This window comes from Podarcis erhardii, assembly GCF_964252035.2.
Source record: "Podarcis erhardii genome assembly, chromosome: 7".
Taxonomy (NCBI): domain Eukaryota; kingdom Metazoa; phylum Chordata; class Lepidosauria; order Squamata; family Lacertidae; genus Podarcis; species Podarcis erhardii.
Genome location: NC_138511.1, coordinates 81,656,284 through 81,669,750, shown reverse-complemented (window position 1 = coordinate 81,669,750; position 13,467 = coordinate 81,656,284). Strand labels below are relative to the sequence as shown.

Genomic DNA, 13,467 nt, shown 5'->3' with positions numbered 1-13,467 from the left:
CTATTTGTGGGTTAGTGGAGTCTGTAACCTGAAGCGTATGTAACCTGAAGCGTATGTAACCCGAGGTACCACTGTATTATTTTTATCCCGATTGCTTAATTCCACCTGCCTTCCTGTTTGCTCGTTTCCCGGAATCGCGCGCCTTTCAGAGAAAGAGGTGCGCAGCCCGGGCACTTTCGCTTTCGTTCCTCGCATATCTTGAAGCGTCGCCAGGGGCAATAAAGGAGGCTGATTGGTCGCGAAGATTTCCCATTTCCTGGAAGGGCAGCTGGGGGCTGCAAGAGATTTCGAGCCACAGGAGCGTCTTGCTGTTCCCGAGTTCTTGCTCTTACCCCGAAGGCGAGACTTGAGCTTTTCCTGCCGTCCCCTCCTGCCGTCTCCGCTGGGAACTCCGAGCAAGGCTCTCTCCCTCTTCCTGCCGGCCTGCCAGCTCGTCTGCAAGAGAGAACCTGCAACAATCGAGTTCAGTCAAGACCCATCCTCCCGAGGCCCGTCCCTGCAAAAAGAAAACAACACCAAAAAGTAAGAAAAGGCAGCTTCGCGATGTCGCTGTTGTTGTTGACCCCTAGCGCTCCTTTCTTTTTGCAAGGTAAACACGGCGCGGGAATCTTAGCCAGGAGCAAAAGCAGCCGAGGGAGTGTAGGAGCCAATTCGGGGAGGGGTCTTTGCGCCCCCCATGAAATATTTGACCCCTCACCCCAAGTTGATGGGCATTGTCACTCAAATGGGGTGCGTGCACCGCGTCATGTGATCGATTATGCGGGGCGAAGCTTACCCGGGCCGTCCCAATATTTTATTCAAGTTCACCTGCGAGGAAGGGAATCGAATCCTAGCAGCAGGGAGGGGGCTGGCAAGGAAAGGGTTAATCAAACATGCAAGTCCCGTGCCCCCCCCCCCCACTGACCGGCTGCAGCGTGCACTTAAAACTTTTGTTTCAAAAGACTCCGATAGTAGAAATAATACGTGGCTCTTGCAACAGAGGCATGGGAGGGGCGGGAATTAAAATGTCGGCACGCCAGAATGTATTCTTAAATAGGGAGGGGGGCAGTTCTGCCGGCTTCGCATAAGTTCCGATAAAATGAAAGCCATAGGTGTGGTGCTGGGGGGGGAATGGTGACAGCAGGGACAAAGTCTATTTCCAGGTGTGCATGAAAGAAAAATGACAGCATCTAGGACAGATGTAAACTTGTCACAACTATCCTGAGAATGTCCAGCTGGGTAACTTTCAGGTGCCAGAAAATATCTGGGATCCCAGTGCGGCGAAGCTGAATCGTGATTTGTGCCCTTCCTGAACTTTTTCCAGTCAGGTTTCACTCATTCACTCGCTCACAGGCAGAGAGAGAGAGAGAGAGAGACACTTGAATTGAATTGAATTGGACTACAATTCCCATCATCCCTAGCTAGCAGGACCAGTGGTCAGGGATGATGGGAACTGTAGTCCCAAAACAGCTGGAGACCCAAGTTTGGGAAACACTGACTCACTAATAGAGACACACTTGAGTTTCCACTGTGTTGTGAGCTCCTGTTTTCCTTTTGCAGACCCATCTTCTCTTGCACGATGGCCCCAGGGCAGGTCCACATGGAGGCTCCTGTTTGCCTAATTGAGAACATGCCGGACGGGAAGCTTGTGGTGAACCGGGAAGCTGCAGAGGTGCTTGCCAGGATCCGCCAGCCGGTGGTGGTGGTGGCCATTGCGGGGTTGTACCGCACTGGCAAGTCCTACCTCATGAACAGGCTTGCCAGCAAGAGAAAAGGTGATTTGGCTTCATGAATATTTCCTGTTACTCAAGGGAAGGGCTGGAGTCTAGTAGCCGCATGAGGAGCAAGACAGTGGTGTAAATTAATATTTATATAGAACCAGAGGGGAGATAGGACTTTGAGTCAGAGGTTTGTGGTCCCCACTCAGCAGAATACACAGGAGGGAAGGTTATTTTATATATATATACACACACACACACACACCCCACACCCCCCCACACCACATTTCCTCCAAGGAGCTCCAGGTGGTATTCAGTTTTCCCCATATACATTTTATGCTCACAGCAACCCTGTGAGGTAGGTTCAGCTGAGAGACAGCAACTAGGGTAGGCAACAAAAGGCCCGTGGGCCAGATCGCCTTCTCAATCCAGCCCTCAGACAGTCCTGGAATCAGCATGTTTTTACATGAGTAGAATGTGTCCTTTTATTTAAAATGCATCTCTGGGTTATTTGTGGGACATAGGAATTCGTTCATTTCCCTCCCTTCAAAATATAGTCCGGCCCCCCACATGGTCTGAGGGACGGTGGACCGGCCCACGGCTGAAAAAGGTTGCTGACCCCTGAACTAGCCCAAGGTCTCCCCGTGTGGATTCCAACTCTGTTCTTCCACATCCTAGTCCCAAGTTCAATGTTCACGACACTTTACAGCTTACATAGGTTCTTCTGTTAGGTTCTTCTGTTAAGTTTTCTTTCACTAAGGGGACAGGTGCTAGGTGTTTTAACCAGAAAGAGTTCATCATCTGATCCCTCTTTACGCAGGTCACATCTGCACCATAAACCTAAAGCCCGGGAACTGTAGTTTACTACTTGCTGAGCTACTATTCCCAGAACCCAAGCAAACTACAGTTCCCATGATTCTTTGAGGGTGGAACTCATGTGCTTTAAAACTATGATGGGGATGTGACAAATGTTTCATTGAGTTTAGTGGGGTTTCCTAGTGACCTGCGCCTTAAGCCATGGCACCTGCTGTTTTCTGTCTCTGAATCATTGCCCGCTCTTTCCTCAGGTTTCTGTTTGGGTGCCACGGTGCAGGGGCTCACAAAGGGCATCTGGATGTGGTGCCTCCCTCACCCCCACAGGCCTGACCTCACCCTGTTGCTGCTGGACACAGAAGGGTTGGGTGATGTGCAGAAGGTGAGCTGGGGGGATATGGCAGCTGGGATGACAGCGGAAGACTAGCCCTTTCAAAAGAGCCTTGTGACAAAATATGTTAAGAATACCACAACACACACGTAACTGGCTGTAAAGTAACATAACATTATATAATAACATTACAGTGGTACCTCAGGTTACATATGCTTCAGGTTACATAAGCTTCAGGTTACAGACTCCACTAACACAGAAATAGTGCTTCAGGTTAAGAACTTTGCTTCAGGATGAGAACAGAAATCGGGCTCCGGTGGCGCGGCGGCAGCAGGAGGCCCCATTAGCTAAAGTGGTGCTTCAGGTTAAGAACAGACCTCCGGAACGAATTAAGTACTTAACCCTTGGTACTACTGTATATATAATCGTCATATCAAAAAATTGCAAAGCACAGTTCCTGGTGGCAATAACATATCATATTACTATTAACCTTCTATATGTTTTTATTGTCGTAACGTCCAAGAGATAGTCAAGTCCAAAGATTGTCAAGTCCAACGATTACAACGTACAGTTCCTGTGGGCAACGACATTTCATACTGATATCTTCCTTCTGCATCATCTTATGTCTTGAGAGTATAACAAACAGAACTACTTAGTAACAATAAGGCAGCTGATGATAGACCAGTTCTCAGGATACACCCTTGTTTCACCCATTGGGCTTCTTCAGCGACAAGGTTTCCAGGAGGTTTTTTTCAGCCAAAATAGTCCACAGGAATGCAGACGTTGCCAGTCAGAGACGTGTGTGTTGTGGTATTCTGAACATGATTTACGTAATGAAGCAATTGTGGTGTGTGTTGACCTGGTGTTAATGGCAATGGCATCTACCAGAGAGGTGCCAGAACTGAGTTCTGGCTGAAAACCCCCCTGGTGGTAACTGATATTTATATTTCTGTTTCAGGGAAACACACAGAACGACTCATGGATCTTTGCCCTGGCCATTCTGCTCAGCAGCACCCTGGTGTACAACAGCATAGGCACCATTGACCAAAATGCCCTGGAGAACCTGCAGTATCCTTTTGGGGCATCAGAAATCCCAGCTGGGCTTGCACACTTGGCCTGGAGGATCTAGGAGGAGGCAGTTATAGGTTGTCCCTCTAGGGGTTTCACTCCATGAGAGACAGATCTCTTGATGCAGAAGCAGATGGAATGAACTCTCCTGGTCTGAGAGTCCATGATGGTTAGAGTGGTCTGCATGATGCTGAGGAACTACAGGGTGGTGCAGGAGGAAACACAGAGGGGATGTAGCCGATAGAAGAGGCAGGCAATCTCCCAGGATCGGAAGGTGGGTGAGCAAGGAGCTCATTGGGACACACTGTGAGGGGGGTGGATCAGTGGTCACAGCCACAAATTGGGAACCTCCAGAGACATGTTTTACAGATATGGGCGGCGGGCAGGCAGGAACTCCAGAAGGCATAAAATTAGGAATAGGCCTTAAGGTGTGAAAATGAGAGATGTCAGCCCCTTGCCACAAAACCCTGCCTAAATTACAATTGCAATACAGTCGTACCTTGGTTGCCGAATGCCTTGGAACTCATGCATTTCTGTTCCTGAGCGATTGAAAACCGGAAGTGAGTGTTCCAGTTTTTGAACGATTTTCGGAAGCCAAACGTCCAGCACGGCTTCCGATTGGCTGCAGGAGCTTCTTGCAGCCAATGAGAAGCTGCGCTTTGGTTTCTGAACGTTTTGGAAGTTGAACAGTCTTCCAGAACGGATTCCGTTCGACTTCCAAGGTATGACTGTATGTGGTCTTTCTGTAGTGTAAATCTCTCTGCTCAAAAGCCGTATCATCATTTCCGGCCAGCCCACAACTGCAGGTTCAAACAGGCCCCAGACCTGCCCTGGAATTGTTTTCCTTAGCACTCCCCAGCTATGTCACTGAGCTGACAAAAAAGATTAGAGCAAAAGCTTCCTCCGGGGAAGATGCAGAGGAGAAGAACTCTGCCGAATTTGTCCGTTTCTTCCCAGACTTCATCTGGGCAGTGCGGGATTTCACACTACAGCTGGAGATAGATGGACACCCTGTCACTGAGGACGGGTACCTGGAGAATGCCTTGAGACTGCAGAAAGGTACAGTAACTGCAAGAAAGAAAATGCAGTGTCTGAGATGGGGAGAGGACACTGTTAGTTTAGAGGTTCACAAATGATCTAAGTCAAAAAGGCCTAATATTCAAGTGGGTGAATGTATCCAGTCACATAGCCACTGAGGGGTAAAGGTAAAGGTAAAGGTACCCCTGCCCGTACGGGCCAGTCTTGACAGACTCTAGGGTTGTGCGCTCATCTCACTCTAGAGGCTGGGAGCCGGCGCCATCCGCAGACACTTCCGGGTCACATGGCCAGTGTGACATCGCTGCTCTGGTGAGCCTGCACCAGCACAGCACACGGAACAACGTTTACCTTCCCGCTATAAAGCGGTACCTATTTATCTACTTGCACTTTAAGGGTGCTTTCGAACTGCTAGGTGGGCAGTAGCTGGGACCGAAAGACGGGAGCTCACCCCGCCGTGGGGATTCGAAACTGCTGACCATACGATCGTCAAGTCCTAGGCACTGTGGTTTTACCCACAGCGCCACCCGCGTCCCATAAGGAGGTTTAAATAATTTCCCCTGTGCTACATGGAGCAAGACACAGAGATATATCACACCGGGTCCTGAGGCACATGTCTCTGGCTGCAGACTGCATTAGTAATAACTCTTCGTGTCAATCCCCAATTGTGTTCCCAGGGAGGTTTACAAACGCCCTACAACAATTACAATGTTGATACCCAAACTGTAAAAGCTAAAAGCCACAAAATTGTGAAAAACCTCATACCACCAAGCTAAGTTGCTTGTACAGTTGGACTGGGCTCCCTGAAACTCCTATGACATAGGAGTCTTACCTGCTAATCTCAAATATACACATGCGAGCTGTAAGTGCACTATGAAGAGGGAAATATATACAGTGGTACCTCGGGTTACATATGCTTCAGGTTACAGACGCTTCAGGTTACAGACTCCGTTAAGAACTTTGCTTCAGGATGAGAACAGAAATCGTGCTCCGGCGGCGTGGTGGCAGCGGGAGGCCCCATTAGCTAAATTGGTGCTTCAGGTTAAGAACAGTTTCAGGTTAAGAACGGACCTCCGGAACGAATTAAGTACTTAACCCGAGGTACCACTGTGCTCAGAGCAAGGCCATAACATTGCAGTGCTGAAACAGAGAGCAATATCTCTCTGTTTACAGCAAGCCCTGGGACCTCAGGTGTCAGTTGAGTTGGCATGGAGACTTGAATGTTTACAGGTAACAAGGTGAGTTTGCTCCACCAGGGAGATGGTTGGCACATTTTCTGTGGAATTTGGCAATAGTAACAGATTGTCTTGTGTACTCACACTTCTTCTCCCCCAGGTAATAGTGAGCAAATCCAGAGGTGCAACATGCCCAGGTCGTGTATCCGCAGATTCTTTCCTTCGCGAAAATGTTTCACGTTTGACCGCCCAGCTAGCAAGAAAAAGTTGTCTCGGCTGGAGGAACTGGAAGAAGATGATTTGGAGGAAGATTTCTTGGAGCCGGTGGCTCGTTTCTGCCAACACATTTGGGAGACATCGCGACCCAAGACAGTCCCGGGAGGCCAAGTTGTGACAGGAATAAGTAGGGAACATTTTTGGAAGATTGTAGGCTGGGGTTGGTGGGTAGGGAACCATTCTGATTACAGTAACTAGTTTTACCCAGTTCCGTTCTAATAATACCAATAACTGGTCTCAATCTGGGAACCCCATGGATGGGGGGCTTTTTCCTCCAAAGCAGTTTGGGAGTGTAGGAAGCTGTCAGCTTGAGGTGAATGGTGTTACTTCACTCCCAGCCAAGAAGGGATCAGGTGACATCAGAAACCAATAGTGACCACCTGACTGTATAAAATGCTTTAGTTTGTCCTTGCTCTGCAGTTTGATAATTTCTTTGTTCACGTGCAGGCTGAATTGCATGTAAGCTGCTCACTTGATTGCCTGCTGAACATCATTTAGGTAGAATTTATTTTGAAAATTATATACACAGAATAAAATACAGTAATGATTCTGTGATGAAACCCAAATTCTACTTTCAGAGAAATTTGGTTGTGTCATTTGTGCAGAAAGCAATATTGTATGCATTGACTCAATGCTTACATCATTTATTATGCTTCTGCAGCAAGCAAGGACTTGAACCCAGGACATTTGGCTACTAAAAAGCCTGTTCACCCCCTCCCCATTTTATTTATTGAGAGTTAATAGACCAAACACTTCCATGCCTATTTCTGCAGAGTTAAGTCCCCATGGTGCTGCTAATATACAGGTTTTGTTCTTTGTTTTGTTGATGTTTTATTTCAGTAAAATATTGGTTCTGAGCTGGGTTCTGAGCCCGGTTGTGCTGTTTCATACTTATCACAGTGTGGCCCCAGGACTGCTCACTGTGCTGACAATGAGCTATGGATTGGGCTGCTTCCAGCTTTGGCAAGAACCAGAAGTACGGAAGGCAGTAATACATATGTAGCATAGAGAGGTAATAATAATTAGGAATGAGATGTGGGTGCAGGGCAGAGAATCGTAATCTCTGTTTTTTAAGCATTCCCAAGTGCTTCCTTCATATTTCAGGTTATTTTCTACAGGCATGAGGGCTAGAACATTCCTTTTAAAAACATGTCTTCTCTGCCTCTTGTTTTGTGCAGAATATCTCTTTGCTTTTATGAGAAATCTGCAGGTACAGTGGATGACGTGTCCCCAGTTATAGTACCAACGTTTGAAAGATGTTTGACTCGGGATACATTTCCTCGGTGTACAAAAGTTAAGCGGGATGGGCATCCCTGTTCTGCCATTTCTGATTTGGTGACTTTGCCCAATTCTTCTCTTCAGTGCTTCAGAACCTGGTGAAGACCTACGTCAATGCTATCAACAGCGGGGATTTGCCCTGCTTGGAGAATGCCGTGCTGGCCCTGGCAGAGATCGAGAACGCAGCGGCTGTGTGTGATGCCATTTCCTGTTACGAAGAGCGGATGGGGCAGCGGTTGAAGCTGCCCACGGGCTCCGTCAATGAGCTGCTGGCGGTGCATGCCGAGTGTGAGAGGGAAGCCACTGGCATCTTCATGTCTCGTGCCTTTGGCGATGAGTTGGTAAAAAAATCACAAGAGAAGCTTGAGGTAAATCTGTTCTCTTTTTTAAAAACAACAACACCTCTGCCCCAAGGATAGACAATACTGGTCTGACTCTGTACGAGGAGCTTCTTGTCTTCCTACATAAATGTTAATTGGCTGAAGGAAACATTTAGAAGAAAACAAGATCAGGAAAAAATAAATAAAACATAGCAGAATAAACGCTTACCTAGCATAGCTCTGAGCATCACAGCTAGGAGGATCCTTCAAAACTCGCGGGGTTTTCTAAAAATCTCTCTCTTCAGAATGGAGACAGCCTCTTGTTATCCAAAGACAAAAAGGAACATAGAAAGGTGGCATAAAGCAGTTAAGCTGGTGTAAAGTTATACACCAAACTCCATTCAGCTATTGAGCAACTGCTTGCATAGCAATCCTAAGCCTGGCAGAGGGAGAACAAACCTTTAAAATAAGTGTTTGAACTGCACCATCCCCTTGGCCATCTGAGTTTTCATTGGGTTTCCAGGTCACATGACTGAGCAGAATAGGCTTAGGACCCCCCCCCCCCGGTCCTGCCCCCACCATGCCCCTTAAATGCCCCCTTTTCAGGCTTTAGGCCAGCTCAAGATGTGAGTCATGGCTGAACCAGGATCTGGGGGAAACTCTAGTGTATCCCCGACTGAACCAAGAATGAGGGAGCTAAGCCAGCATAGCCTGCTTGTGCGGGGAACTTCCTGGCTCAGCCAGAGATCCGCTGCATCCTAGCCCTTTCATCGTGGAGCATCTTGCTGTAGGATTGCTCGCTTAGTTATCTGTGAAAGACACATTCTCCTGATAAAATGGAAGAGATACACATATCCCAGAAGACTGGTAGGATTGCAATTTGATTGGTTACGCACTTAGTTTTAAACTTTAGGAAGGGTGGAGCCAGACAACTTAAACTGGCCTACATTTCAGAAATGCAGCCGTTCTAGATCATTGGTGTCGTAGCCAGTTCCCACGATTTTTGGTGGGAGTGGGGACAGTTAAGTCAATTGAAACTGCAGTTTTGATGTGGCCTTGTTCGTAAGTCTTTCCACTGAAGAGGAAAAGCTTTTCATCATTATTAACAGATCATCTTTCTGCCAATTTTCTGTCTCGTAGCAAGAGCTGAAGCAGAAAAAGGAAGAGTTCTGCAGGAAGAATGAGCAGGCGTCTTTTGACCGCTGCTTTGCCGTGCTGACAGATCTTTCCCAGGAGCTAGAAGATGAGCTCCGGATGGGAATTTACTCTGTGCCTGGTGGCTACCAGCGTTATCTGGAGAAACGGGACGAAATAGAGAAGAAATACCACTTGGTACCTGAGAAAGGAATTCAGGTAGGGCAGAAAGCCAGCATTTCTGTGATATCCAAAGAATGAGCATTCTTATACTGACTGAGGACAGATCCAAACTTTAGACCTGGGGTGCAATACTGGGGTGCAATACTCTTGGGAGTAAGCCCCACTGAATTCAATAGGGCTTGAATCAAAGTGAATTAGTTTGTTCATCTACTTACCAAAATGAATAAACTCTGTTCAATGAAAAATATATTAAAGTGGTTTCCATAAAATAGTTTAAAAGAGATCTTTGTCTTCTAGGCTATGTGAGAGGTTGTTTAGTCGTTTAGTCGTGTCCGACTCTTCATGACCCCATGGACCAGAGCATGCCAGGCACTCCTGTCTTCCACTGCCTCCCGCAGTTTGGTCAAACTCATGCTGGTAGCTTCGAGAACACCGTCCAACCATCTTGTCCTCTGTTGTCCCCTTCTCCTTGTGCCCTCCATCTTTCCCAACATCAGGGTCTTTTCCAGGGAGTCTTCTCTTCTCATGAGGTGGCCAAAGTATTGGAGCCTCAGCTTCACGATCTGTCCTTCCAGCGAGCACTCAGGGCTGATTTCCTTAAGAATGGATACGTTTGATCTTCTTGCAGTCCATGGGACTCTCAAGAGTCTCCTCCAGCACCATAAGAGAGGGATTAGGGACCACTATTATCCATTTCTCAGCACCTCATTAAGATGCAATTATTAATTTACTATACACCAATTTTTGTCCTTAATCACAATATATAATCTCGTCTGTCCCCCCATTATAGTGTAAAATGAATAACTTTTGCTCTCAATGTGTTATCAGGCAGACAAAGCTCTTGAAGAATTCCTGAAATCTAAGCAGACGGTGGCAAACTCTCTCCTTCAGATGGACCACGCCCTGACCGACAAAGAGAAGGAAATTGAAGGTGCATATCTAAGGCAATGAGTATATGTCATAAATTATATGTATTAGAAAGTAAACGTCCTGGCCTTCTCTGGCTGGGCTCTGAGTTCCCAGGGAAGGGTTACAGTTGTGGTACCTTTTTGCAGAATGGCATAGCGACAGATGTAGTATTCTCATCTTCAGGCAAGGAGAGAACATTGAACAGAACACAGGGTGAAGGGGAGATGGCGGCAGGGGATGGCAGACCCCTCAGTATTCATGTTGTCTCTTTTCCTTCGCTGGCCCCCAGCCCAGCGCGCTCAGGCCGAAGCAGCCCAGCTGCAGCAGAAGCTGTTGGAGCAGGAGCAGGCCAGACTAAAGCAAATGATGGAGGATGAGAAGCGAAGCCACGATGAACAGCTCTGGCTGTTGAAGGAGAAGATGGAGAAAGAGAAGAAGTTGATGGAAGAGGAAACAGAAAAGATGATACGGCATAAACTCAAGGTAAAGAGAGCTGAGTCAGATGCAGCTGGCCCCCTGGAAGATTCAATATTTAGGCCAGGGGTGGGGAGTCTGTGGTCCTCCAGATCTGGAGGGTCCCATTTCCCCTGCTCCTGCTTTCTTCTTAGGATGATGCTTAGAAGCAGAACTCTTCCTCCATTCAAGGCCAAATCTAGTTCACAGACAGCCTCCTTTACCCTTCTAAATGTCTCAGCATAAACCATATATTCCCGGATATATCATCACCCTCTTTATACAGGCTACATAACCCTATGTCTTTTAAGCAAAATCAAGAACAAATTATTTAATGCTTTAAAGGTGATTGCCGTCACCTTGATTTGTGCCTGGAAAATCCCTAACTAGAGGAGATGCTTTCAAATGGGCATAATATGCTCTTGCAGGCAAGCAGCCACTGATGGATGGTGCAGAATGAGGCAAGAAAGCTGCACTGTCTGGGAGCTTTTCAGTGACTCACTGTGGCTTGGTAAAACCTAGGTTCCATATATTCGATAGACGTTAGCTGGTGTTTCTACAGTACTTGTCCTGAGTGTTCAAACAACTTCTTATACAGTTCCTTTGTTCTCCTTACAACAACCCCTTGAGGTGGGTCAGGATCTAATTTTGCCCATGCAGATGGTATAGTCAGATGGAATAGTCAGCATGGTACCCTCCAAATGGGAGCCTCCAGCTCCCATCTGCCTCAGCCGGTGGTCATGGATGATGGGAGTCCATTAATATTTGTAGCTCTTACCTGTGAAGGTATGGGTCCAGCTGGGATTGGCTTGCCTGAGGACAGGATTAAGCTGAATTTTGTGTGTTGCGCATAGCCAAGCTCCTGTTGCTCTTAACCCCGTCAGATTTTGCACAAATCCCTATATGCTCAAAATAAAAAAGCAGGTCTAGTTTGGAGACAGTTGGTTTTATGGGAGGCCATTTGGCAACACAGTGCAGTGGGGAAATGCATTGGTTGGCAACGAAAACACAACTGCCACACAAAGTGGTCCAGGTCTGGCCTGATCCCATCCCTGTTCATAGATGCTGCCCCATTTCTTATCCATCCATCAACTAAACTGTCTCTGTGTGCTTTTCAACTTCCCAGGAACAAGAGGAACTGCTGAAGGAAGGATTTCAGCAGAGGGCTAATGAGATGGAAAGTGAAATCCAACGTCTCAAAGAAGAAAGTAATAACTCCAAGGTGGCCCTTGTGATGTCTGCTATAGAAAAAATGTTGTCAACTGCTGCAGCTCTGGGAACACAGCTTTTGCAGCACAAGATGCTTTCCACTGCTCTAAATCAACAAAAGAGTGAAAGTGCACCACAGAGTGTAAAAAGCACACGCAAGGAGTAAAAACCCACCCAGGAATGTAAGGAGCACACCAAAGAAAAAGTAGTTCCAGCATGGGAATAATTGGGGTTAGTTGTTCTCAGTTTTCTGCTGACTTCCCTATCTTATCACCACATCCACACTTTCACTGCAGTGTTATGTATAGATCAGTTTTTGAAATTCGCCAAGCGCATTTAGCACCCAGTTACTGGCCACTTTGGGCCCAGGTGAAGCTGGATGCCTGGGGATCCTTGGCTCTTGCCTGTTTTAAACATCCTGTAGAATTCTCTGTAATATTTTATCTGCACAATCAGAACAAATTTCAGGAACCAAAAAGTTGTATTGAAAAATAAGACTTTTGAACTGCCTGGCCCCAAAATGGTGACCAGACATTCTGTTTTTGGCGGCTGTAATCTGTTAGTATTTCCCGCCTCCGATGCTGCAGGTGAGATTGGTGTAAATCACATGCCGGTCTGAGAAGAGTGTGGAAGCAGAAGACTGTCTTATCTCTCCCACTGTATGTACTGTTTTAAGGAGTCATTTGGCGCCTAGCTTATATATCTGAGTTTCTAACTGGCTAGAGAACTACATGAATTGTTGCGTCCGACTTGTTTTCTTATATGCTATTTCTTTTCAGGCATGCAAAGCGGTATAGAAAATAAATAAATAAATTAAATGGCCTGGTCTCTGCCTTATGATTTTATGCTTGCTTCCAGCAACTCCGGCAGCCAAGCTGGTGCCAAATGTATGCTTTCCTTTGGACCACATCAGTAGGCTGAGAAGCAGGGTCTTGTCGGCTGGGCAGCCCAGGACCCCCATGCTCACTGCCCAGGGTTGCATCTTGGAGAGATCACTTCAGTGCTGCTAATGCAGCAAAAATAACACGGGAGGCAGAAATTTAAGTTACCGGTCTCTGCAGCCACAACCGGTGCTGTGATTTTCCAGCGGGTTGGCTTCACCCCTGGAGGTGTACTCCATTGTCTCTTGAGACAGACAGATGCCAACAAATGGCACATGCAGGGGAAATACCAGAGGACGGGCAAGGAAACTGGGCAAAAGCGGGGAATTGGGCAAAACCACAGAGTACTAAAAAAAGCCTGGCTGTCACTCACTGTTTGCTGTTCAGGGAATTTTTTTCGCTGTATGAAATGTGAAACTTGATTGCTGATAATCAGGCGTTTGAGACTCTACAAATAGATGACTGGCCCAGCCCTGTCAATAGGTGGAGTGACACAGGTGCCTCCGTAGGCGGGTGGTGAGGAGAAAAAGGGAAAACAACAGCAGTGGTGGACCTTGGGCTCTCAAATTCCAGCAAAGCCAAAGTTTGGTTCCTGCTGCGTCTTGGATTCCATTCTAAATAATAGTTGTGGTGTCCTCTGCGGTGCTTCCAAAGCGCTGCACCCAGTGCGACTGAACTGGTCGTGCTCTCCTAAATGTGCCTCTG

General features: G+C 47.1%; 1 protein-coding gene across 1 annotated transcript in view; it reads left to right on the top strand.

The window, feature by feature from the left end:
- Positions 1–12,090, top strand: part of LOC309347746 (uncharacterized protein) — a gene marked incomplete at its 3' end in the record, with an annotated part of 34,591 nt that extends 22,501 nt beyond the window's left edge. Inside the window, 12 exon segments of the mRNA XM_081872517.1 lie at positions 264–522; positions 1,540–1,754; positions 2,765–2,892; positions 3,800–3,909; positions 4,769–4,968; positions 6,280–6,522; positions 7,758–8,041; positions 9,134–9,346; positions 10,139–10,241; positions 10,509–10,702; positions 11,799–12,035; positions 12,037–12,090. Coding sequence (XP_081728643.1) covers positions 264–522; positions 1,540–1,754; positions 2,765–2,892; positions 3,800–3,909; positions 4,769–4,968; positions 6,280–6,522; positions 7,758–8,041; positions 9,134–9,346; positions 10,139–10,241; positions 10,509–10,702; positions 11,799–12,035; positions 12,037–12,090 — 2,240 coding nt within the window.
- Positions 12,091–13,467: the final 1,377 nt, after the last annotated feature.